Below are 26,760 nucleotides of genomic sequence, written 5' to 3' on the forward strand. Positions count from 1 at the left end.
GCTAAATGTCATCTCATTTACTTTATGGCAGTACAATGTGAGAATGCAGATCATTGACTAGGTTTCAGCCTCATATTCATATTCAGTTTTCATATCTAACAACAAAATCTTCTCAGATGGAGGTCTCAGAGATACAAAAAAAAAATCAAATGGGGTCCCTGGGGCTTAATGCATACCCGATGACATGAAAAAGACTGAGAACTCTTGATGCAACACATAGTGACAATGTATAAGTGAGGTGATCATGAATTATGGAGTGGATTCCCTCATGTCTGTTTGCCCACTGTCTGAGTGTTTGTGTAGAAAATCACCTAGTGAGGCGAGGTCCTGGGTAGTGAAGGACAGGTCCAGGGAGTTGGGTCTCTCTGGCCTGCGGGCTTTGGGCTGCCTGAGCAGGGCCTCCCCTCGCATGGTGACGGGGGCCGCTCCTTGGGTGTCCACGGCACCAGACCCAGACCCCGAGCTTTCTCCCGGGGGTCCCGTAGGCTCCCTGCTCCCCGCCTCCCCGGTCCCCTCCTCCTCTCCTCCGTCACTCTCTCCCTCGCTCTCCCCGTCCCCCTGGCCGTGGCCGGTGTTGCTGTTGTTGTTGTTAGTGTTGGGTCGGGCTGAGCGGAGAGCGGCGACGCTCGCAGCAGTGTCTCTTGGATCGGGCTGCTCTCTCTCCCGGCTCAGCAGGGGCTCGTGCTCGTCGGGGCTCGCCGTGATGAGACCGAGGCTCAGGCGGCTGTCGTCCGACCTCAGAGCTCCGGACCCATTCTGAGCTACGCTGGATCCTCCGAAGCCCGTAGCGCCGCCTGCTGCCATGGACGAGATACCGCTGTTGGCTTGACCGTTAACGGCGCCGTTAATGCTACCGTTGACGTGCATGTCTCGTAGAACAGGCAGGTTGTTGGTGCCTGTACCCCGGTGAGCCTCTACAGCCGTGTTTGTGGCTGTTGCTGCGCCAATGTTCATCTTTGTTCCTTCCACCTGCCGCAGGTTGGACTTTCCAGAGCGTCCAAATTTGAACCTGAGGGAGGAGGATGAGGACTCTTTCTTAGAGGGCTTAGTGCGCAGTGGCAGACTGGACGGCCTCTTGGGCAGATTCTGCTGCTTGGGCAGGGGGAAGATGGCCGTGGGCATGGCGGCGGCGGGGTCCGACGCGCCCGAGGCCTCGCTGGCCATCTTGATGAGCGGGTACAGCAGGCTGGAGCTGCCAGGGCTCAGTGGGTCCGGCGAGCAGAACTGCTTCTGCGAGTGCTCCATCAGGTTCTCGTCGGAGCTCTCCTTCAGGTTCTTGTCCACCTCTTTGGGGTCGAGCTTGGTGGTCTCCAGGTCTTCCTGGGTCAGGTGGAGGCAGACGGGGACTGTGGCTCCCCCTGTGGGCCCCTCGGACTCAGAGATAATAGTGGTGGTGGTAGTGGAGGCTGAGGGGCTGCCTCTCAGGCCCATCCCCGCCCCGCTGGTGCTGCTGCCCTCTGGGCTGGGCAGTCGGGCGTTTGCCTGCTGCTGGCGCTCCTGGTTAATGGAGTTCCTGTTTCTCTCCCCGGTCCCGGCCCCAGCTCGGCCGCTCACAGAGCTGGTGGTGTCGGCCTGCGTGTTCTTGGCCGCACCCTCCTGCTCTTCGATGTAAGAGGAGGGATGGTCTGGGTACGGGCCAGACTTTGGTGTCATGCGATTTCTGGTAGAAAGCACATTGAGAGAAACAGAGAAAAATGTCAAACAAACATAATACCAATGTTGTTCGAAAGGGGTGCTCACTGAATTAGGTACTGTATTGGCAGATGTGTGTATGTGTGCCTACCTCTCGTTGTGCAGTGTGGTGGACATGGGGTTGAGCGTGGGGCTGACCGACTTGGAGCGGTCCCATATGAGGAGTAGCTCTGCCAGTCGCTCCTCGGCGCACTGGGCTGTGAGACGGGCCTCGGCGTCCTGGTCCCAGCAGTCCTCCATCGTCTCTTTCAGGGAACGCACCGCCTGGCAGGGACACAGTCTTACTCTGCTGTTCACACTGCTAGCAACCACATCACTGTGCTACTATCCAATGCCCCATTTCAGCTAGCCAACAGCTAGCTGCAGTGCCAATTGTGTTGCAGCGTTAGGCGTGACATATAGCAAGGCCAATACATCATTGCCTGCTGACAGGTAATGTCATCCAAAAGTTCAGCTGCAGCCAACTTTTTTGCACCAACCAAGAAATGTGGCGACTGGTTAACAACAACCTATGTTCAATACATTTTACATTTCAAAATTCCAGACTTTTTCCTGCTTTGTTAACTGGATTTAAAGATTATGTGTATGCCTATAGTGGAAATGCGACTGTCAAAGAGGCTATATTACTCTATAGCTGAAGGTTATTCTTCAATACAACTATTATCACAACTAGGCAATATCGCTATTGATGAAGAAATAACAAATATCACAATTATGTGAAATGAGGGTGGGTCCACAACTACATAAAATGTGTGGTAAATGTGTGTATTGGCTCTGAACAATATTTTTCTAAACTTTTCCAGATTTCTGTCAAATTCCCAAACATTTCAAGACCTGGAAATTATGAAAATAATTTATCTTTTTCCAGCGCTGTGCAGGAACCTAGGATGTCTCTCAGTTTATAGAAAATTTAAGGAGTTGCAGTGACCGGTTTCTCAAGTGGCTGGCGGTGTGTAAGCATGAATATTACAGTATTACAACATCGATTCTCGATTCGACCAAACCCACTACTGCAACACCATCTCACACATCAGACTCAACCCACACACGATGGACACACACACACACACACACATACCAAGCTGTTCTCTTTCCAGGCCTCGGGGAACTTGGGCCGTTGCTTCTCCCTGGATACCAGGACCTGCATGTCCTCAAACGTCGGGTGGTTCCCTGCTTCTGCCTGAAACGCCATCTGGTACTCTGGCACCGACTCTCCTGGAGGCAGGCAAGGAGGGAGAGAGGCAAGAAGTGTTTCATGTAATCTTTCATGTAGCACAAACACACATCAAACTTGCGAATATACTGAATCTGCAAAGCTCTATTTTCAGCAATGTGGTCCAGGAAGCCACATTACTTCATTCAGAAAGAATGGGAATTATACATCTAGAAAAACAGAAATTCTAAAAAAAAAAAAAAAGAGTCTGAACATAGTTTTGACCCAAGTTAATTTTCCTCTCCCTTTTGAACCTCAGAGTTATTTTTCCAAGACACCCTGACCAGCTCTGAAAAAACCCTCCAAATTGCTATTGTCCTACCAATTCATCATATTAGTGGGATACACTGGACTGTAATGTTCCAACCATTGTTCTACCCACAGAGCAACACAGCACCACTCAACACAGACTGCATACAGAGGAAGCTGGTATCGCAGTATGCCCGTTTCCCCGTGTTCAGGTGTGTCTGTGTATTATGTCCTTGTGTCTCTCTCACCAGGGAAAAGGTCGGTGCATCTCATGAAGGTCTCCCAGTAGACCAGGCCCAGGGCGTACATGTCCACCTGCTTCAGGGCCGACTCACAGTCCCTCAGGTTCACCGCCCCCTCCAGCACCTCTGGAGCCATGTAGCGGATTGTCCCCACCTAGTAGACGGGTGAGGAATGAGCAGGGGGGGGTGGGGGAGTGAGGGTGGAGAGATGGAGAAAAGGTATGTGATGAAACGTGAGGGGTGAGGCAGGAAGAGAGGAGAGGAAGAAAAGAAGAGAGAAAAGACAGATGAGAAAAGACAGGGCGAAGGCAGAGATGGGATAAAGCAAAGATGTAGAGGAGATAAAGACTTAGAGCAAAATAATTGTTCACAAGTTCGACAGCACATTTCCACAGTTAGCTTTATTCTCCTACTTTATCCCCTGCCGAGGACATCTGATAAGAATTTCACAGCTTTCCACAAGGTTCTATATAACAGCTCCAAAATATCCTTCACACCAAGGATGGATTTTGTGCTAAAGCTCTATTATTGCTTGTACAGTGGCACGTGTGCAGTGACTAACAAGCAAAAAGAAAAGAAAATGAAAGTAAAAAAAAAAAAAATGAAAAAAGGGTCGATTTTTGGTAAATTCTGCAGGAGTTTAAAATCTGTGAGGAATTCTTCTGATTGTCTTTCCATTACAATGTACTCATTAACATTTCATCAGCTTTGATTTTGATTCCATTTATTCCTCCCCGCTCACCTCACTGATGGCGGCGTTCTCCTCCTCTCCGTGTCGCGCCGGCCGGTTTCCTGTCAGCTTCATGGACAGGCCGAAATCGATGATGACACACGTGCCGTCAGCCTTGACGAGAATGTTCCGGCTGTTCAGGTCCCTGTGGGAAACCGCCGGCTTGTACACGTCTTGATGGAGGGAGGAGGAGGAGGGGGAAATAGAGAGAGGAAAGAGAGGATGAAGAAAAGAGGCAAGACAAAGGAAGGGAATTAGTTTCATCTTTTATTAAACCGTAGGCTACATCTCGATAGTGCAGCAGTCGCAACATTTGCCAAGTCTTTACTTCACAGATAAGTGTATTTATTTAGTTATTTGAGTTATTTGTTAATGAATAATAACACCCAGCAAATCCCTTCACATAGCTTTCGATTCCCCCTCATTATTCATTGTTCTTCAAAGCAAGCTGTACTGTCAACAGACAGTTAAATCCTCTAATCTAATCTACAACAATGGGATTAAGACCATATCGCTCAGTAGCCTCTGGGTGCAATATCCAAGTGTCCAGCAGAGGGCGCACTGAGGCAGAGGGCCACAGGAAGTTGTAGGAGCTACCACAGTATCCAAGCTTTGAGGCTCCTGCTATTGATGTGTTGGGAGAGTGGGGGAGGATGACGACTGTACCAAAGCCCAAGGGATTCTGCTGTTAGCAGCTACAAGCACAACTGACAAACACCAGGTCTCTCTGCCTCTCCCTCTCGTTCTGTCTCTCTCTGTGTGCCATCCTCTCTGGTCTGATGATCCCTTCAGCTCCCCTTCATTCCTTCCCTCTCCAAGCGCAAACCCCCTCCACTTCTATTTGTCACATGCTTGCACAAACAGAATAACTTCCATCCCCATGGAGTCTTAACACTGCATCTGAGCCACTGTAAGTGCACTTTGTTCCCTCTTCACTTCTCAGCCTGTTTGGCTGTTTGATGCGGATCTGTGCTGATGAGGAGGACGGGGGGAGTGCCAAGTACAACCGCTGAGGCTGAGGGTCGGTGACGTGGAGATACCGGATAGAGCGAGTTCAGTTCATTTGTCAGTTCTGCCCCCTTAGAATGATTTCCATGAGCCACGGGGATATTCACTTGTCATTTGAATCCCTATCTTGCCTTCTCTGCCCTCCCCCTACTTTGTCCCGCTCTCCATTTTTCACTCTCTCTCTGAGGCTACCCTGCGGCCAGTCTATAAATACCCTTGGCTGGAAGCGCATGCAGTGTGTATGTGTGTGTGTGTATCCAAATGCAGGGATGCAAAGCACTCCAAGCCAAACAGGACCTGCACACTGCAGTCCCACGTGGGTCTAACAAGGCTCTAGCACAAGGCAATGGGGTAGAGGGAGTAATACACACACACGCACACTCTAAGACCCATCTAAATAATAATCATAACTAATTGGGCTGAAAGTCTACCTCATACTTTGCTAATACTCTGTTGCTATTCTCTGTATGTGTGTTTGTTTGTGTGTAAATAACAGATGGAAGCAGCAGCCTTGGAACTTGAGACTGAGTGAACTGTAAGCAGTTACGTAATTAACTCTCTGTGTGCGTGTGTGTGTCTGCATGTGTGTGTGTGCGTGTGTGCCCTCCAGCTTACCTCCTTTGAAGAGCTCGGTGTGCAGGTAGGCCAGGCCGCGGGTGACGGAGTGAGCGAGCCGGCAGCTGCTGACCCAGTCATTGGTCTGAACGCTCAGGTAGCGACTCAGAGAACCCTGAGGAGGAGAATGGAGGAGGGGAAAGGGTATGGGAAAGGAGATTTAAAAAAAAAAAAAACGGAAACAGGGAGAGAAGGGGAGGGTGAAGGAGGGAGGGAGGGATGGAGAAATAATGGAACGTGTCAGAGAGAGGAAAACAGATTAAGAGGGAGAGGAAGTCGATAGAAGTATCGAAGGTAAAATGGAAGGAAGGAGGAGAGGGTGGGGGATAGAGGAGGTGAGGAAACGGGAGAGATTAGGGGGAGGAAAAGGAAAGGGAAAGGGTGGGATGTGAGATGGGAGAAAAGTAGGGGAGAAGTCAGAGAGAGAATAGTGAGAAAATCAATCACCTGCAGCCTGTTTAAGAACTGAGAACAGATATGAGGAAGGATGGGAGTTGGTGTTTGTCACTTTAGACACAAGTCACCTACCAGTAAATGAGTGGTGCATCAGAGCCAAACCATACTTTCTTTACTCTCTCTCTCTCTTACACACACACACACACACTCTAGGGTCAGGCTGATTTATTGGGCTTTCACAGACATATCCTCTTTGGCATTTGTTCCATCAATAAAATCCTGATTTGGCCAGGACTAAAAAAATACAGCACAATGATTATTGTGCAGGTTTTAGCTTTCACTGCACATGAGAGGTTTGAGGCAGCAGGGTGGTGTAGCAAGTAAGGAGTCCATCAATCCCCCCAAAACCCCCTGAGTGTCCACCCTGCTGAAGTGCCCTTGAGCAAAATACTGCAGGGTTGTTGTGTAGTTGACCTTGTGCTCTGAGGAGTATTTCCTCTTAGGAGATAAACAGAATATCACAAAAAGAAAGAATTATTAGATTATCCTAAAAGAATATGAATAGAGCAATGACTTATCTGGAGTACTGACACCACAAGAAAATCTTTATCAGAAGACTCATCGGATATTACTAATTTCCTTCTTCAATTAACTTTATCAGCCTTCATCATCTTGCATTGGTCGGGCCTTTACGCGCACACACACACGCACACACAATCAATCTTTTCTTTCAAAAATCAATCACAAGGCAATTCGCGCATCCGCTACTAAAGAAAATTACATTAGGTCTGTTCGTTTTAAATAAATTATGTTACTGTTTACTTGAATACGAATGCATTAAGTGTCCCAGACTCCTGTCCTGGCTTGATCCAAGTTACCATGGCAACATGCATTACAGCGGTCGTCATGACGCATAATAGGCTCCTTTCATAGGCTGGCTGGGGTCAGCTGACCTCTAATTATGGGGCTGAAGGCTTGGACAGCAAACATATTCAGTTTTTAGGTACATGGACATTAATATTGAAGAGTTCCTAGAGGCAGCTGTTAGCAGTCAGTGCCAACTTCTTCTTTCCCCACACCCACTGCATATTAATTCGTCTGCGGGAAAAACGGAGATGGAGAAGACCTCAACGACTACATGTACCAGTGATTCTACTCCGTCTGCCCCTCAGAATACAGATTCAAGTCCTTCTAACTTTGAACACACACACACACACACACACACACACACACACACGCCCCTACATACTGACCTTCCCCTCCCCCGGGTACTCACATGTGGGTAGTAGTCCATGACCAGCAGGTACTCGGTGCGTCCCTCGGCGCCTGTCCGCTCGTCGGCGGCCACGAACCGGGCGATGTTGTCGTGCTCCAGCAGCGGGAGCCGGTAGATGGAGCACTCGTTGAGGAAGTTCTGGCGGTTGGCCGCGGTGAACACCTTTACAGCCACGGGCCGCTCGTCCAACGAGCCACAGTACACGGCGCCGTATCGGCCACGGCCAATCAGCTGAGGGGAGGAGGTGGTGGTGGGATTGGAAATTGGGGGGGGAAAACAAAACACATTTACATTTTGCATCCTACACCTTCCGCTGGTACTCTTACTGAGAGAAATGTATTTAGTTTAGTTTATTAGGATCCCCATTAGCTACAGCATTGCAGCAGCTATTCTTCCTGGGGTCCACAAAACAGACTTTACATGGTGACAATGCAACCATTACACTTACATCATAACACATAACATTACAAAATAAACAGTACAAAGACGAGAACACACACACAGACAAGACAAGCTCCTGACAATTCAATAATCAGAATATATGAAATAGTCTGTTTCACTCCAGTGTCCCAACGCATTTCAAATCATAATACGGTCCATTTCACACTGGTATTCAATACAATAACCAAAATACATTAAATTAGTCCGTTTCACTCCAGTTTCCCGGTCCACAAACTCAGACCCTCCACGGCCACAAGACACATCAACACAATCAAACTCATATTTGTATTTTATTCAAAACTTAGCCAAACTAGTTTCTACATCTTTTCAACATCTCTAGTCAAAAGATGTTGTTTTACAAAAATTTTAAATCAAATTTTACTGTTTTCTTGTGTGATATGTCTAGGGAGTAAATTCCATTCATGCATAGCTCGCTACATGACCATTCGTTTGATTGCCTTTGTCCTTGCTTTTGGTAATGTAAAATTTCCTCCTATAGCATGTCTGGTAGAGTAGTCGTGTCTATCTAAGAGAGACTTTTTGTAACAGAGATATTTCTGATAAATACAAGTAATGAATAGAGTAATCTGTTTTTAACAAATAACCAAGCTAGACAATTATGCATTGCAACAACATTTGTTCTGTACTATTATTTTCCACTATTTTCTTCTCTTCAATTTCTCTCAGCCAATCATCAGTCATTTGAGTCAGAGCAGTAGCTGTTGAATGCCCTTCTCTGTATGCATGTTGAAAATCAGTGGTTAAATTAATAATAGAAAAATAGCATTTAATTTGTTCACACACTATTCTTTCCATCATTTTACTTAAAACAGGCAATAAACTTATAGGACGACTATTTGATCCAGAGAATGGTAATTTCCCGTTTTTAGGCAGTGGTATTATTTTGGCAGTTTTCCATTCTTGTGGACATAAACTTTCAATGAAACTCTGGTTAATAATATGACAAATAGCAGGGGAAATTAAATCAGCAACCAGTTTAAGAAGTTTCCCGTCAAGGCCGTCAACACCTGGTGGTTTATTTTTTACAAGTTATTAGCATGTTTTCTACCTTACTTATACTTACTCTGTCAAATTTAAAATTACAGTTTGTACCTTTCATGATTTGATTTGTTATTAATAAATAAGATATTTCGTTATCTATTTTTGCCATGTTATTCCTTAAATTATCTACTTTACCTATGAAATAATTATTACCATGTTATTCCTTAAATGATCTACTTTACCTATGAAATAATTATTAAAGTGGTGAGCGATATCTGCTGGTTTGGTGAGGAAGTTTCCTTCTGTCTCTAAGAAAGATGGAGTGGGTTTGGTGTTCTTGCCCATTAGATCATTCAGTGTATTCCATAATTTTTTACTATCGTTTTTAATATCATTAATCCTATTTTCATAATACAATTTATTTTTCTTCTTATTTAACTTCGTAACAAAATTCCTTAATTTACAATATATTTGCCAGTCTAATTTATAACCAGACATGTTTGCTATTGATGAATTTTGCTTGATCACGTTCCACCATATACTCCTTCAGCTCCTTGTCTAACCATGGTGTTCTGACATTTCTGACGGTAAACTTCTTCAGTGGTGCATGTTTTTCAACCAGGGGCATAAAGATTTCATCAAATTTCACCAGTGCCTCTTCAGGATCTTTTCCCAATAACACATTTGACCAACACACATTTTTACATCTTCAACAAATTTGTCTTGATTAAACATTTTATAAGATCTCTTAAAGATTACTTTAGGTCCAGGCTTGGGCACTTTCGTTTTCCTCACAACTAAATTATGGTCTCTACAACCTATAGGTACAGATACTGTTTTAGAGCATAGCTCTGCTGCATTAGTAAAAATATGATCAATACAAGTGGAAATTTGGGTGCCATCACTTTTAAGACATATTCTAGTTGGTTTGTTAATTATCTGTGACAACCCACATGCATCTGCGACAGTTAGAAGCCTTTTTTTTAATGGACAGCTCAGCGAATTCCAGTCTATATTAAGGTCACCCATAAAATAGATTTCATAACTAAAATCACACCCATGGTCTAACATGTCACACATTTTATCAAGATACTCATTATTCGCACTAGAGAAATTTGTGATGAGAATTGTGCAAAAAAGTATGAATAAAATGACCATTTTGTTTGTGCTAGAGATATGATAAGACTGAAAGACAGGTACGAAGGCAGGAAGAAAGAGGCAGAAAGGCAGGAACAGACGAACTGAGAAAGAACGAAAAGCAGAGGGAGGGACAAACAGAAATAAAGACAGCAAGGAAGACCGGGGGGAAGACAGATAAAATCAAAATGACAGAGACAAACAGCAGGGTTAAACAATAAAGATGGCCCAATGGCCCGGAGTCAGTTACAAGTCACTGCACTATTCAATTAGTGTGCAGAATGGGCCAGAGCTCAGCAGGCCTGTAAGGAGCCAGCATTCTGTCTTTAAAATCATTTGCGTGTGAACGAGAAATGAATTGTGCATTTGTGCAAAACAGTTCCAACGCCGATTTTGTAATTTCCACCTCCATGTCGTGTTAAACATTTATCTCCGAAATATACAGCAATATCCACTGGACTCTTGTTTTGTCTGACAGTGCGGCTCCCTGGCTCATTCCTCCTCCACTATGAGTCTGATGTGAAACAACGTGTCTGCATTTGATAAGCCACAAGGACGGTGGTCTGAATTCAACTCCTGCCTGAAAAGATATTACTAGTTCTAGCCTGAAATGAACTAAATTGATGTCAAAAAAGAGAAAGGAAAAAATCACTGCATCTTTGTATTTCTATCATTATGTTCAATATGGATGTACTGTAAGAGCCGTTCGTCTGTCTCGTCAAGCACAGCACAAGCATCGTGCTCTCACGAATCATACCGACACTTTTGAGTACTCCATCGCCTATCAAATACAGCCAGCTAATGTCTCCCATTTAATAACGTATGTATGTAAAGTCTGGCTGTGTTTGTTAAGATGCCACAGAATCAGAAAAGCTTTCATCTGACAAATCAGCCTGTGAACAGTGTAAAAATAGCCTTGTATTGCTTTGGAATTTTGAGCGTGTCTTGTAACGGGAGAAATCTGCATATTGTGGGCTTGGACATGGGAATAAGACTTGAGGTAACTGAAATATTCAACTGAGTGGTAGAAAAACTAAAACTAGCAAAGTTTTAACTGCATTGAAAATTGTTACAGCTGCTGTCATGCAGATAAATCCCCTTGCCGCAGACCAATTTTTGGACTCAAGTGTTAATAAGCATTTACTCTATGCGTTTGTTTTGGTGGCATATTTTTAAAATAAATAAAAAGGAACCTTTGTAGATTTACAATGATTGTAGTAAAACTATCTGAAATTAGGAGAGGATCATGAATCCAGTTACACTTGTCATTTCAATGTGATTTCAAAGATCAGATTTTATGAGATCACGTTGCTGTATGTCCACACTTGTGTGAAAAATGGCTGTTATGTGTCTCCTGTGTCTGTATTTATTTAAATTAGTGTCTGCATGACTTTTTCCTGCTCTCCTCTGAATCCCTTCATACTGTTTGTATTAGCTTTGTGGCTGGATTTCATCCAGACTTCCAATCACAATGTGAGCCTGACCACCTCCATATCTGGTTTTGAGGATCCCATGTCAGTGTGAGCAAAATCCTATTTTGGTGCATCCAGACCTGTCACTTAATGCGTCCTGGTGTGATCGAATGATAAAAGTCACATTGAAACGACAAATGTAACCGTAAACCTTGATGTATTTTGGATGTATTTTTGCCTCTATGCCTTTGGTCTCTCCTTTCTCTTTCATTCTTTCTCTCTCTGTGTGTCTCTCTCTCACACACACAGACCCCACCCCATGCGCATAGAGATTCTGAAGCCAGTATAATAACACTACACGACTGAACCAAAGCTACAAGTTTTTATCAAAATCTCTTCTTCTAAGAACAGGTGTGTATAAATCCCCAGGTATTAAAGATTTATTGAACCGAGCTGTTCAGAGGAGTTGACTTATTCGACAAATACCCGGCCTAACACATCAGTAGGCTTCTATAGAGTCTCTCATATATATTAAAGGATAAGGCTGGTGTTTTTTAATGCATTGCTTACCATCAACAAATCCTATGAAAATAACAAAATCAACAATGCGTTTGCTCTACTCCCGTTACTTTCTGACTTCCCACGTACCGTTTTTAGTCGTCAACCCGGAAGTCATTGGCTCCAATTGTAAGCTAAAAACCTTGAAATACAGCTCACAAAGACATAGTTTCAATTTTAAAAATCGCTAACTGTTACCACGAAAAGTCAGGCTGTTGTAGTTATTACCAAATCAAATTCAAATGGGAACAAATTCTTCATTATGCCGGGGACTATTTTCGGTGCTACGGAACTACTTTCCGTGTTTACGGTCGGCTTATTAAGTTGTTTGAGGAAAAAGTCGGCTGGCCCGGTGCATCGTGATGATGAAATATGCTGCAGAGCAGCAGCATGGCTCTTTGACGTGTTTTTAATCGTTTTTTTAATCCAATGGAGTTCTATGGCTGCTGGGACATGGCTTCATTGGGCACCAGCTACATGGACGAGACTTGTTGGCAAAACAAAATCATTGCTGATTTTGTTATTTTCATAGGATTTGTTGACGGTAAGCAATGCATTAAAAAACACCAGCCTTATCCTTTAAAGTATACAAGCCATATTATTTGAATGTCCACCCTCTGCATTAAGCAAACTTCATATGGTTAGTGACACCAGTATAACTACAATGTTACACTGCTACATTATGAAAAAACCTGATTAAATTGATGAACAGATGACAGTTTAGCACAAAATTACAGTTTTTGCTTGGGACCAAAAAGAAAATGTTTTGGGTATATTAGATTTCTGATTTAAAAAAAAGGTTGGACCAAGGGTAGACACAGAGACAGACAAAGGGACAGAGAGACAGACTTGGGCACACTGACCTCTAGCAGTTTGAGATTGTCCAGGTCCAGAGAGCTCTCAGAGCCAGCAGCCTCCATCATGTTCAGGTTGTGGAGGCCCTGTTTACCATCTCCTATTAATACACACACACACACACACACAAAATTCCCACCCAGGTAAGAGAATGCAGAACATGTAGGTACAATGTTTCTGGATGAGGTTCCAACATTTAACACACACCTACATAAGAGCGGTTCTGCTTCCATTTATGGCATTTAGAATGAAATGTTATTCCACAAAAACATTTAAAAAGGCCTTTCTATCATTATGGAGAGTTATAATAATAAACGTCCTCTGCTCTTGCTCATCGAGTGCGGAGCCATGGTAACTCACCGTGCATCATGCGGTAACCAAAGAAGGCTGCTACAGCAACCACTGCCAACACGGAGACGGTTGCCAGGGCGATAATTACCGTCTCTTCGTAGTGCAGCGTGCGAGTGTCTAAAAAGGGGTAGAGGACAGATCAAACACAAAAGTTCAAATCAAACTGCTACCTATATGTAGGAGGGCCGAATGGGTAAAATTGTACATCAGCCTTTCATTTGTGAGTAGTAACAACAAAGAAGCCAGGTACCACAGCTCCTATATAGGCTCGTATAGGCTCTTTTGCAATGCCTGCTTCTATAGCTTACTAGTTATGGTCAACCTACAGAGTCGTGAATGAGAAAACTGCATGAGCTGGGAGGCAGCTCTAAACAGCATTTATCGAAATAGCATTTTCGACTCAAAGCCCCAAACCAGCTTAATGAAAAAGAATAGCTTTTGTAAATGTATTGATGCTGTTCTCCACTGCAGAGAGAGAGAGAGAGAGAGAGAGAGAGAGAGAGAGAGAGAGAGAGAGAGAGAGAGAGAGAGAGAGAGAGAGAGAGAGAGAGAGAGCAGTTTACACAGGCATATACAACAGCAACACATTGTTTCGCTGCAAGATTTTAAATGAACTGGTGAGTGTGTGTGTGCTGTAAGTTGTTTATTAGTTTAGCTTCCCGAAGAGCAGGTCAATAATTGAAAATCACGCTGACCAACACACACACACACACAAACATACTCTCTCACACATGCACACCCAGGCGACCACATGCAATTTGAATGTCCCGGGCATGCACGTGTGTTTGCGGACGATCAGGCATGTGAGTCAGGTGAGGTGAAGCGCATAAACAAAAAAAAAAAAAAATCAATTGAGTCAAACAAGCATGAAGCATGGTCAACAGACTGGAAAGCAGTGGAGGGAGAGAGGAAGAGAGCGACAGAGAGAGAGAGAGGAGAGAAAAGGGGGGTAAATGTGGCAGTGAAATTTGAGGTGGGGGAAGTGAATGGGGAGAGAGAGAAATTATGAGACAATATGCAAATCCATCTCATCCCGCTGTGAAAGCAGTGCGGCCTATAGGAAGGGAGGAGCGAGTGACGGGTTATTAACCGGGGAGAGCTGGTCAGATAAATTTGGTTATGGCGGAACCAGGCAGAAGCAGTTAGCTGAGGTGGCTGTAGTTTCAGCTGTCAGGTAGTTGTGATTAATGAAACTTTGAATCAGCAATAAGGGGTACTCTGGAGACTATGGACCAACACACACACACAGAGATTAGACATACCAGCACTTGCCCTGCTCTCATATACCACCACTTGCAGAAACGCAGAGAAGAAAAACCCAAAGCTGCTGCATAGAAACACACTCGCTCTCCTGCATTCGTTACATCAGTCAACACACTGTGCTGCCGTGAGACACTAGCTTTATTAATAATTGATGGCTTAGAGAGCCTGAGGGCAGCCTTGACTGACATACTAGCATGAGCATGCACACACACTCTCACACACACACATATACACATCCACACACACTCACACATGGGGTTAACAAGGCCCCTCTCAGCAGTCAAGGTCAGTGAGTTCATAATCAAGAAGAAGGCTGTACAGGAAGCAAACTGACACAAACACAAATCTACGCAGACACACGCACACTGACATAGACACGCCCAAATACACACACACACACACACACACACGGACAATTTGGCACAATCTAGACGTCATCATCCATGTTTCCTGGCTTCAGATCACTCAAGCAGCCAACTGACTCAAACCATTTCCTAGTTTTGATTACACCCGAATTGAACAACCAAGGAATGACGGAAATCTACGATCCACCCAAAACAGAAATAGGATTCAGACTTAAAACGCTAAAAGGCAACACCCTTCTTATGCCAAACTGTTATTTTTCCCAACTTTCTCCTTTCTTTATCTCATCATCTGTCTCTTTATTCAAGCGCTCACCGGCGCGCCCGCAGACAGAAAGACCAGACGCCTTGTAATCCGTGGAATGCAGAGAGACAACATGGTTGGAGGAGAGTGTGTGTTTGTGTCTGTGTGCGTCTGTGTGTGTGTGTGCGTGTGCAGGAGAGATGATGAGCCGCCACTCACCCCCTCCACCTCAGCCCCTCACCCCCCCACCCACTCGCGGTACGTTGCTTTCATTCACAGCTGAACCTTGAGAGAGAAAAAAAAACCTTAACAATACGTCTGTTTGCTTGGTTTAGGACTCAACTAAGACCTCACAAAGAACTTAAAGAAAAAGAAAACAAAAGGTGCTTTGATACAAACATGGGATTCAATATCATCCACTTTTGTGGCTCTTATGCGGAAACAATCCACACTGGCTCTCAGCGGGGAGACTGAAGATGTGGTGCTCCAAGCTTATCTGTGGGTAAACGCAAACCAATTTATTTCTGCAATTCAGTGTTGTCAAGGCTCATAATGGACGGCCATCGGGTAGTGTGGATGAATGACGAAGAGGAGGAGGAGAATGAGGAGAGGGAGAAAGTAGCTACAAGTAGGTGTGGGTATGATAGCTCTGATGGTTTCAAACATCCTCTTTCATCCTTTGCTGTTAAGAGCTTTGTGTCTCAGAACTGTGTGGGCCTGCATTTGTTTTCTCCCTTGTTTATAGTTATGCCTTATTTTTCTTTCATTTCTTACCCCCGCTCCCCCCCCCCCCCCCCCATCCTCTGTTCAATTAATTATTTTGAAAGAACATATCTGCGACAAAAAGAATCAAGACCACAGGAAAACAGACAGACAGAGTCATAGTCAGAAAAGAAAAGAAAACCGATGCAAATGTCCTTGAAAGTTTAAAAAAAAGACAATGTCCCTGAATCTGTAAGTGCAGGTGTAGAAAAAAAAAAAAGTGGGCTGTTATTCTGACAGAAATGTTACAGTCTGTAACATCTCTTTTTGAACAAGGGTAGAAATTGCCCCATAAAAGCTGAAAATGGTCTTCAGGGTCAGTTTATCTGGCAAAAAAACAGTGCCTTCTTTGGCACACAGTTGCAAACTCTGGCTGTACTACAAGCATTTATTTAAGAGAATACTGTTGAGCATGTGGGCAAAGTGAGACACGTGTGCAAATAGCTTGACTGAATGTGTGTGTATATACAGCCTAACTGCAAGTGTGATATATACACACGGTACATATTGTGACTTTGTGTCCATGTGTGTCTATACAGTATGATTGTTTACGTATGTGTGTATACTGTCCGACTCTGTGTGTGAGTGTAAATTATTACCAAATGCACTTGTATTGGACATGACATTTACATTTAGTGTGACTACGTGTACACAGCATGGTGTGTGTGTGTCCTTACAGAGTGGCTGGGCGGTGGTGGGGCTCGGCGGGGGGAAGTCCTCGGTGAAGTTGACGTTACACATGTCACTGCCGCAGCAGCAGAAGTGGTACGTCCCATTCTGGATCTGTGGAGGCAGGTTGGTCACCACGCAACGATCGTCACGGCAGCCCTGGTGGTCGCCCAGGTGAGTCCAGCAACCTGACGGGTGGATGGACAGAGAGAGAGATGACAGAAGAGCAGTGGGGGAGGAAGAGAAAGGGAGGGAGGAAGAGAGACAAGGTCAGTGAGGGAGACTGGTATTGACAGCTAGTGCAGCTACTGTGTGTGCTCGAACACTCAAGAGCACCTCTACATGTGTGTGTCTTGCATGTAAACCCATAGTATGTGTATATGCCTTCAACTGCTTTGTATGTTCCCCTGTTTGCATCCTATTCTCTGCTTTCACTGAACGTCACGACATGTCACTTAACAACAGCCATTTTGTGTGCCTTTATTTTAATTCAGTTGGGACAGAAACTAGCAACAGTGACTGCTATGGATGCATGATCACTGATGGTCTTTACTATTTTCCTAGATATGATCATAATTATTAGTCTCAATGATATAAGGAACAAAATGATTTTACTGCACTTTTTATGGTCTTAACATCATGACAATTTTCAACTACAGCTGTTATTCTAAGTGAAAGAAACATTTCACTATTGCTGAAATGCCAATTTCCTATCATCATTAATTGTGGAAACAAAAATCATTATATGTGATTATACATTATTAACTGTGCATATTTAAAGGCTCAATCCTCACCCCTTCTAGTGTTGAGCTCCCCTTTGGGTCACAGTCACCCATTCTTTCTTTTTTTACTTATTTGACCAAAGACATTTTACAACTCTCAAGTTGATAAAGATGGACTCACAGTATGTGACACGTGAAATTTAAGTTAGTTAGTTTGCTGATGTGTATTATTTGTATAATTAGGAGCAAAGAAGACCTGTAGACGAGTAACTGTGCAGCCCTAGAGACAGCCTCCCTCCCCCTGTACCTTGCTTGACCAGGCGCACATCACCCGGCGGGCTTTTCTCCCACAGGCCGAAGCAGTGGCTCCCCTTGGCACAGCGGATGGTGGTGTTCTCCGGGGAGACCCGGCCTTCGCCCCCCGCCACTCGCTCCACCTCCCACTGCTGCTGCTGGTCCGTGAAGGCACATTCCCTCTCCTCGCCCTGCGCCGCTGTGGAGAGAGAACGAGGGGTGGGAGGAGAGTCAAATTTATGCATGAAATGTTTCTAGCAAAACGGGGTGGGGCTTTGCAGTGCAACAGTATGTATGATAGCAAGAGGCAGGCACATCAAAATTTTAACATGAGGCCAGAGCTTGTGTGTTTGTGTGTGAGTATGTGCAGTAAGGAAAGAGGGATAGAGGTAGGACAGTTACAGCTTCATTAATTCATGTAATTACATTTTTTTTCATTTCATCTCTGCAGCTAGCATTGTCTCTCTTTCCACACCATACTAACATATTAAATATGCACATTTTAAATGACAAAAAAAAAATCCCAGCACATTTTAGCTGAAAAATAAATGGCACTGTCCAAGTCACATGTACATCAACCAATACTGTTCACTACTGACGCACATGCACACATGCACACACACACACACACACACACACACACACACACACACAAACACCTCTGGTCTGGTACATAAGTCTCTGCTGCCAGAAAGAGACAATGATACTGATATGTCTGTCTATACAAGGAGGGCCCATGGTCGAAAAAACGAAATCTGCCATGCAGTCAGCCTGCAAAGACTGCTAGCTCTCACAACTCAAAGATCAATAGAAATAGCTATTTCAGCCTTAGCTGGATGGACACACACACACACACACACACACACAGAGAGAGAGAGGGTGTTAGGGCTACAAAAAAATCCTAATATAAATCAAAAATACATTTTTCCCTGATAAGAATTTTGTTTTTTTTGGATTGCTTTTTAAAAAAAAACATTTTTCAATCTCTCCTCTTCTTTATCTGAAACTGTACCATGAAGACACAGTAGAGATGGAAGAAAGATGAGAAGACATGTCATAAAATTGTTCAGGAATGGAGCAGGAATGTTCAAACAAATCTCAAGAGCCAAATGTCATAGCGTTGAGACCATGCACCTTGCCAAATGTGTCAAGGAAACCCCTTGCCAAAGTGCTCTATTAATTCTATCTAATTATGACCTAGGTCCAAAGCCGTTTTCTATTTTGGATTGACTAGGTTATGGTTTGAATCCAACACCAGAAAGTATAGATGAATGTTATGTGGTGTCAAATTAACAGTTAAGATATGCAGTGTGTGTTTGTTTGTGTAAAGAGAAAGCCAGAATAGCCAGTGAGTGCAAGAGCGAATGTAGTTGTGAAATGAACAAAGAGGGAGTCAGAGAGTTTGTTTGCTTGAGAGAGCGCTTGTGTATTACAGTGTGTATTGGAGTAAACGTCTGGGACAGTGAGAGCGATGCCAAGGAGAAATAGCGTGAGCCAATGGCAGAATTTGTGTTTGTGTACATAGCCTGCGTTGTGGGTAATCTCCGATAAGGGAAACATGATGTGCCAGTTTGTTTCCCTTACTCCCAACTCCTCCCCTTCCTCCATCTGGGAAGGGGTGGTGGTGGGTGGTGTGTGTGTGTGCGTGTGTGTTGGGTTGGGTATGGGGAGGAGGGTGGCTGTGCCCTGCCCAAGGTCAAGCTAGCCTGTGTGGGCAGAGGGTGACGCGATGGAGTGGTTGCTCTGCTGGGCACGGCGCCAACTTTCCTCCTCTCCTCCCACCCACAGATAAAGCTATCAACCCTGGCCTACTGTGGGCCTTGGCTGCCCTGAACCTGTGGGCCTTCACTGCCTACTGTTTGTGCTACCGCGTTCGCCTGCAGGGGGATACTGCATACATGCAGAGTGGGAAAAGAGTTCAAATCAAAGGTTAAGTATCTGGAGGAATTTCAGTTTGATGCACAAACTGAATATAAAGTGTGGTCCTGTGTAGCTAAATGAGCTGAGGATGGCACGAACACTGCCAGGGTTAGGGGTTCGATTCCCACTGGGACCACCAATTCTCAGCGTGCATGTACTCACAGCACAGTAAGGAGCTTTGGATTACAGCGAACACCGAATGGTATATGGCATACATATTTATCATATGCCATATCTGTTATCAATGTGTGTATACATGGATGAAGTTATATTTTGTAACAATGCGACCTTGATACGGTTTCATACTAAACTGAAAGCTATTCACAAAAAAAAGTAGGACTACACCAAACACGAAATAGATATAAATATGTACTGAGCAAATGAACACACACACACACACACACACACACACACACACAAAAGTAGTCAAAAATAGTGTTGTTTGCACTACAGCCCAAAGCCTTCCAGCTCTCTTTACTCTCCCCTTCTCTCATCCTGTAAAGTGTGAATATCAAGTGTATGTGAAAAATGATTTATCTCCAGGAACCATGATATTCCCTAAAATGAAAACCAGCGTAACAATTAAACCAGAACTTCAATTATAACATTATTGGGGGGACTTAATGAGCAGACATTCATACCACTTTTCTATTGCCCACAGAGGGGAGATTTGCTCTGATCTATTGCAATCTGACATCTGATATTAAGCTTAAAGAAAAAAATCCACACTAAAACTGTTAAAAAACAGCTACTAACGATGTACATTGCATTCCTGGAGCTATTCTGTTGTTTGTATGTAGCCTATTTTTCTTATTTCTGTGGATAACTGGCCGAATGTAGACAACATGATGTCACATTGATATTTCCACCACAGCTACAATGGAGTTTAATAGGAAGACCATTTTCAGAAATCTAAAACATTAAGAGTAGGCTAAACATCAGGTTTTGGTGTCAGTCCCTCAGAATCAAGGAACAAGGGCTTCTTTCTAGACTCACAATTTTGCACTGATGTTCAACAGTCATACAGGGAAAAATCCATCATAGACGAGAAAATCACTCACTGAAGTAGGTAGAAGTAGACAAGGCAGGTTAAAGGAAACTGGATACAACGGTAAATTACGAAACTTCCTCACAAAAAAACTCCTGGAATGCCTTGAACATCAGACTGATGATGTATAACAGTGTAAGAGTATCTGAGGGTGGAATTTTCCCTTAATTATTGCCATTTCTTTTGACACAATCATTTGACGATGAGTTTAAGAGACACTTTTAAAAGGTATGAGGCCAAAAATAGCCTCAACAATGATCTTTTTCCCATCTGGAGGAAGAACATGAAGGAACAATAGAAGGAAGTGCAAAGCCACTGCCAACACCCATGGACAGTCAGACAGACCGACCTTGTACATTAGGGGAGGAAGGAAAAAAAATCTATACGGCATAATATCTCCATTCTTTCCCCTAATACTGGATAGATATACTGACATTAATTATTAATATTTTTACTACAATTCAAGGCTATGAAATGAAAAACCACATAATGATGTTCTGTCAACCAGTACTCTTGAGAACAAAAAAAAGAACATTCAAACAGTATTTATAAGGCTAAAATCTTGAATTTAACCTAGAAATTGATTTGGGGTTTTCACTCAAAAGTGTCTTGAGGGAAAGAGTGTTATTTCAGCAGTTTTGCTGCATTAAAATATAACAACAAAGCAATAACAACATATACTATCATATAATACAATACTAAGTGTGTAGTAAGTATCAAGTATCCTCCTGATAATATCGTATGGCGATTCCAACCCCTATCATCCACTATGTCTCATGTCACCCAAGGCGGACTACAGTGCCAGGAACGTGCCCACAATTCCCTAACCCTTTACCCCCCTAACCACCTCAACCCGTGACTGGCTGCCTGACTGAAATAACATTATGACACACTGACTGACATGCGGCACATTTAATAGCTTCATGGTGCAGCGTGGTTGCACATACGAGCAAGCACACAATACATGGAGAGCATGGACTAGTCACACAGTTAGTTCTTTTATTCCTTTTCCCTCTATTCAGAAGAAGAATGGGCAATCCACCTAAAGCTTTTTATTGTTTTTTCTGACAACTGCAGCCCAAAAAAACACAGTGAAGTGAATAGAGAGCCTAGACAGCATATTGCTTGGGATGGAACTAAAATCCAAGTAGTCACAACCAGGCTTAGGTTACAAGGTTTGTGCATTTGTAGACTGAGCCACGAGAGCAACCCGGTAGTCAGCTTTCATTGGTTTGTCTACCACTGTACTTGGCTCTGGTTGGTTCTTTAACTGAATTCTGTGTTTCTTAGGGCTGTTTCTGGTTGGATGCCAATCCCTGTGTTTATCTCTGATTGGCCATGGCAGGCTCTGTCCCTGGTTCTGCTCTGTGGAGCTTGCTGTGTGATCTTGGCTCCCACTGCAGTATTGGATTGTGGGTCAGAGTGTGCAGGCAGGGCCAGTGGAGCGAGGCAGATGAGAGAGAGAGAGAGAGGGGGAGAGAGAGAGAGAGAGAGAGGAGAGAGAGGAGAGAGAGAGGGAGAGGGAGAGGGAGAGAGAGAGAGAGAGAGAGAGAGAGAAAGAGAGGGTAGTCATATCAAAAGACTCCCAGAGTAGTTCTCCTCTCCAAGCCTGTTCATTGGATGATGGCGGGCACCGCTGAGTGTTTACCCATGGCCCAGTTATTTGCTAATCTCTCTCCCCCTCCGAACACCACCCCCCAATTGGCCTTCAGCGCAGGCCCCCCCCCCCCAGCCCACACCCCAGCCCCTCCACCCCCTCAGACTACCCCCTTGCCTCAGCCTCACTGCTAAAAAACAACAGCGACCTAATCTGGCTCTCTCCTGCCCGTTTTGCCTCTCCTCCTGCCAAAACCCATGGGAGCGATGCAAGACACGGCAGTCTGGGAGACTTGATTAAAAGTCACTGACTGCACTGACTGTTGGCTGTTCTATCTCCACAACTGCTTCTGACTTCACATCCGAGACTAGGGAGAGAGAAAGAGAGGGTGGGAGGGGGAAAAAAACTAAGGAAGCCATCTTGAGTGACTGTGACCAAAACAACCCTAATCGTACATGCTGCTGCTGTTTGGGTGTATGCTTGCTGCTGAGGTGGGATGGATGGGATTCAGGGGTATTTTGCTGACACCCCCAATTTTCCAAGTCCCCTGGTTGAGTTTAAAGAAATGGAAGGGGGGGGGGCTTTAATCTGTCCCATCTGTTGCCCTGGGACCCCCCCCCCCCCCCCCCCCCCCCCCCCCACCCACACACACACACACACACACACACACACACACACCACCACTCAGTCTGTGTCTGTCTGGGTCTGGTACAGTTATGCTAATCCTGAAGCTTATACTACCCAGGCTCTCAAAGCTTAGAGGCCTTCATCATTGACCACGATGCATTTATGCCAGTGACCCCCCCGCCTCCACATTAACTTTCCCAAATATGTGATCAAAACAAAGATGACAGGGTGACCAATGTGGTGTTTGGCTATCACACCATGGGGATCATACTCTCAGATTATTTGTGAACAAGCATAAGGGTGGTTTTAGTTTGGTTTTGGTTTTAGTCTTGCAACACTGTTTCCTTGTTGAATAAGTGAACTTACTGTACATACAGGCTACACACTGGGCTGATTCCCTCTACACTACCACCAACTCCACTGTCACTGCTGTAGACCTGTGGTTGTCTGGTATGCTTGTGTTTTCACTCTTGCTGCATGGCCTTGTGTCCATTAGATTAGTGTCCGCTGTCTAATGAAAAGGAAACAATACTGATACTGCAAACACAAAACATGGGCTAATTGGTGTAGTCGTGTCCCAAACAGAAAACTTAGACCTCCTCTCTTTAAAAAGCTTTTTCTCTTTTTCTAACACTTCTCTCAGAAGGAATGTCACGGTGAAACTTGCACTCCTCACTGTTGGTTGCTTGTAATATTGGTGATCTAGGAACTGAACCTTATTCTACTGCTGAAATCATTGAAGATCTGGAAATTTAAAAAAAATTAAAATGTAGTAAGTAAAACGAAGAAGATACAGCAATATTCACAGATGTGAGATCACAGCTCTAAGAGAAAATAAAAATGCATTCTTTAGAAAATGTGTTATGATCCAGCATATGGACCAATATCACCCAAGAGCCTTGCAGTTGCTCCCAAATGCCCTTCTCTTTTTTAAACTTCTATCCCATAAGGATATTAAAACCCTCTAGCCAAAAAGGCTCGACCGTACTTTCAGCAGCATTTTTGCGCGCTCCAGACCTATTGTCTCTGCTAGTCAAGGAGAACGCTTCGTGTTAATCATAGGCTGTCACTCTCAGTTACCATCTCAAGGCTGCACCTTTTGTTTTCTAAAACATCCACTAATTTCTCTTTTTTGCCAAACCAGAAGGTCTACTGAAGGCTGTTATATTGTATCTTGCTTTGCTTTTACCTCTGCTCAGGACTAAGACCAAGGTACTAAGTGAGACAGCCATTGATTTTTTTTATCTAATAGAGTACAAGGCTAGCTGTATTAGAGACCAAATGGCTTTCCCCCCCCATTCCAGTGTTCCATGGTGTGTTTCTAGCTGCAGTCAGTGTCATCTCTTCTCACAAAATCATCACGTGGACTGAGTGCAAGACATTATGGAATCAAATTGGGTGCAGTGCTTTCAAATCCTCCGGCCTCAACTACTGCTTCCCTGTTTTCCTGTCTTAATTGCCAAGCCGTGGTACCACTCTTAATTCTGCTGTGAGGACACTGACAAGGAATAAATGCAAATCATCATATTTCCTCTATTTTTGCTTCTCTACACTTGTTTCCTGTCAGTTTCAGAATTAATTGAAGATTTTACAGACTACCTTTAAGGCTAGGCCCTAGCTACATCTTAGATCTTTTAACCCAATACATCAACAACAAAACAACAATAATAACGTGCTACTTTATTTATCCTTTTAGGAAAATTATCTAATTGCCTGCCCACCTCCACTGAGAGGTCTGAGGTCAGGCTCAGCTACAGAACAGCGCCCCAGGAGCTGGTGGGGATTCAGTGTCTTGCTCAAGGACACTTCAGCAGGAGGATACTTGCAGACACATGGGCTTGAACCTGAACCTACAGTCTCTTATTGGCTTTTATCATCTGTAGGGTCTTTGTAACACTATTGTGAAATGTTTATTGTAATTATTATTATTACTGAAAGATTGTATATTATCTAGGTATCATCTAGTGGTATACTTTTGCCAATTTACTGAGTTGTTAATATGTTGCTGCATGGTACAAGCTCTCACACAGCACAGAGAGACAGTGCAAGATATATCATGGACGATAAATGTATCGGCAGCAATGTTACCAAGACAAATTCTTGCACATTTATTGTACTTGCCGATTATTCTGATTCTGATTCTTCTTCTTCTAACATCATTGTTGATAAAACCACTGATTATATCCCAGGCGTGACTGCAATCTGTACCTGGCTCACCAAATCATTAGGGGTCAATCTGGGCTAGCCTGTGTGGCAAATAACTCGCAGCCATTCAACAGGAGTCTGTAGGAGCCAATAACTTCGCTCAACTGACTCTACCAATTCTGTGGCTCTGTTCTGTTGAGCTAGTGACGTGACTGCGGCGCTGACAGCTTCAACAGTCCCCTGTGGCCCAGAGAGGTTGGAGGGAGAGGGCTTGGTTGGGGAACAGAGGGCCTGTCACCGCCACAGTATGGGGCCCACGAGACACAGCTTCAGGCTTTGGACAAGCGGAGCAAATGAGCAGGCCTTTTTATTCTATAGTATAATACTTCTCCTCTAATCCTCTTTGCCCTGAAAACCTCCAGCTTACCTGGGACAACAGTTCAAACAGGCTACTGTCCGAATGTGGGTTGTGGCGTATGTTGTGAGTTGGACTGTGTGTTACAAGAAAGATACCAGGCAGGAGTTTATTTACACAAAACTTGAGAGGAATTTGGGATAAAGAATGACTGTCCGCCCCATTCTAATCTTTGTATTTGAGAACACCTGTGGCCGCGCCGCAGGTAGCGTCTACGGGCTCGTGCCGTGTTTGGAACAGTTTCTACTCCAGATTTTCGAGCAGCAGGCACACACCCACACGTCGATTAGTCAGCGGGGACACAGAGCGGAAGGACGGCACAAGCTCAGCAGCCGACAGGTTAAACACATGGCAGTTGGAGGGAAATGAGGGAAGATTAAAAAGAGAAATTAATGCAGGTAATAAGGGAGTCAGGAGAGGGGGATCAGGGAAGGCACTAATGTGGTTGGAGCCGAGTGGGTGAGAGAGAGAAATAAAGAGAGAGAGCAAAAGGAATGGTGTTGGGTCAGAAAGATTACTAACATGTTCCCGTAGCCTATTAGCCCCCCTGCTTCCTCTCATCATCATTACCGGCATCGTCGTAAGAGAAGGCAAGGGAATATCTCTGCTTTACATTCATGAACAAAACAGGAGCACAGAGACAGCAGCTCGTCTCCTGTCTCTTTCCAGTCATTATGCCAACAAAGTCTGACTGCTAACTAATTAATTTTGCACAGTGTGACAATTTGGAGTTATTGACTGTTTACATGACATGCATGCACATAAGTATCTATTAATTGTCCTTGTTCTGATTACTGGGTGAATATGTCATTCCCTCTGCCAGTCAGTGTTATTATACCCCTCTATTAAACCCCTCTAGGGGAATACTAATTTGCATGTCATGTCTCATAAAGGTGAGCTTATCGAGGCAATAATTTGTCATGATGAGCAATCTTTCAGTCTGTGTGGTGTGTAAAAGGGCTGTACAATTGCCAAATTACGGTTGTAGTTTTTGCTGAATATTGAGGTTTGTGATAGAAATTACAATGCATGCAGACACTTGGAAAAATGTAAAACAAACAAAGAAAATAATTGGTGGGGGAGAAGGTAGCTGATGCGAGAGAGCAAGAGGGAGAGATGTTAACACGAGACTGAGAAAATATAATGGTGAAAATGTGCTGCTGGCTGGGCCTGAGGCACACATCACTGATGTGTGCTGTGTGCATGATGGTTTGTGTGAAGGATGCTCTTACAATCTAAAAGAACTGGCTCTGACTTGGAGAACTTTCTATTCCCTGTCATATTTTTCAGGGTAATGAAAGCCTGAGCGCGGAAACAAAACTCTGGTGCGGGCATACAAGGCTGCTGAGGGATCTGCATCCCCCATATCTCAAGGCCACAGTCTAGCCCTACCTGTCACATGCTCTGCCCTCTGCCATTACCAGGCACTTGACTCCCCCTTCACCCGGCCTTGACTCTTCTCCCTCCTGGGTCATCAATAGGGGAATGACCTTCCCACTCCAACAGGTCAGCAGA

At 44.2% G+C, this 26,760-nt stretch overlaps 1 protein-coding gene across 1 annotated transcript in view; it reads right to left on the bottom strand.

The window, feature by feature from the left end:
* LOC139917703 (bone morphogenetic protein receptor type-2-like) overlaps positions 1 to 26,760 on the bottom strand; it is a 31,008-nt gene that overhangs the window by 1,965 nt on the left and 2,283 nt on the right. The window contains exons 2-12 of the mRNA XM_071906881.2: positions 17,507 to 17,692; positions 16,486 to 16,665; positions 13,187 to 13,294; positions 12,835 to 12,926; positions 7,422 to 7,652; positions 5,750 to 5,864; positions 4,139 to 4,299; positions 3,403 to 3,550; positions 2,771 to 2,907; positions 1,784 to 1,956; positions 312 to 1,660 (exon numbers count right to left, since the gene is read on the bottom strand). Of these exons, the coding sequence (XP_071762982.1) occupies positions 312 to 1,660; positions 1,784 to 1,956; positions 2,771 to 2,907; positions 3,403 to 3,550; positions 4,139 to 4,299; positions 5,750 to 5,864; positions 7,422 to 7,652; positions 12,835 to 12,926; positions 13,187 to 13,294; positions 16,486 to 16,665; positions 17,507 to 17,692 (2,880 nt within the window). The remainder of the gene's footprint in view (positions 1 to 311; positions 1,661 to 1,783; positions 1,957 to 2,770; positions 2,908 to 3,402; positions 3,551 to 4,138; positions 4,300 to 5,749; positions 5,865 to 7,421; positions 7,653 to 12,834; positions 12,927 to 13,186; positions 13,295 to 16,485; positions 16,666 to 17,506; positions 17,693 to 26,760) is intronic.

This window comes from Centroberyx gerrardi, chromosome 21, assembly GCF_048128805.1.
Source record: "Centroberyx gerrardi isolate f3 chromosome 21, fCenGer3.hap1.cur.20231027, whole genome shotgun sequence".
NCBI classification, from domain to species: Eukaryota; Metazoa; Chordata; class Actinopteri; order Beryciformes; family Berycidae; genus Centroberyx; species Centroberyx gerrardi.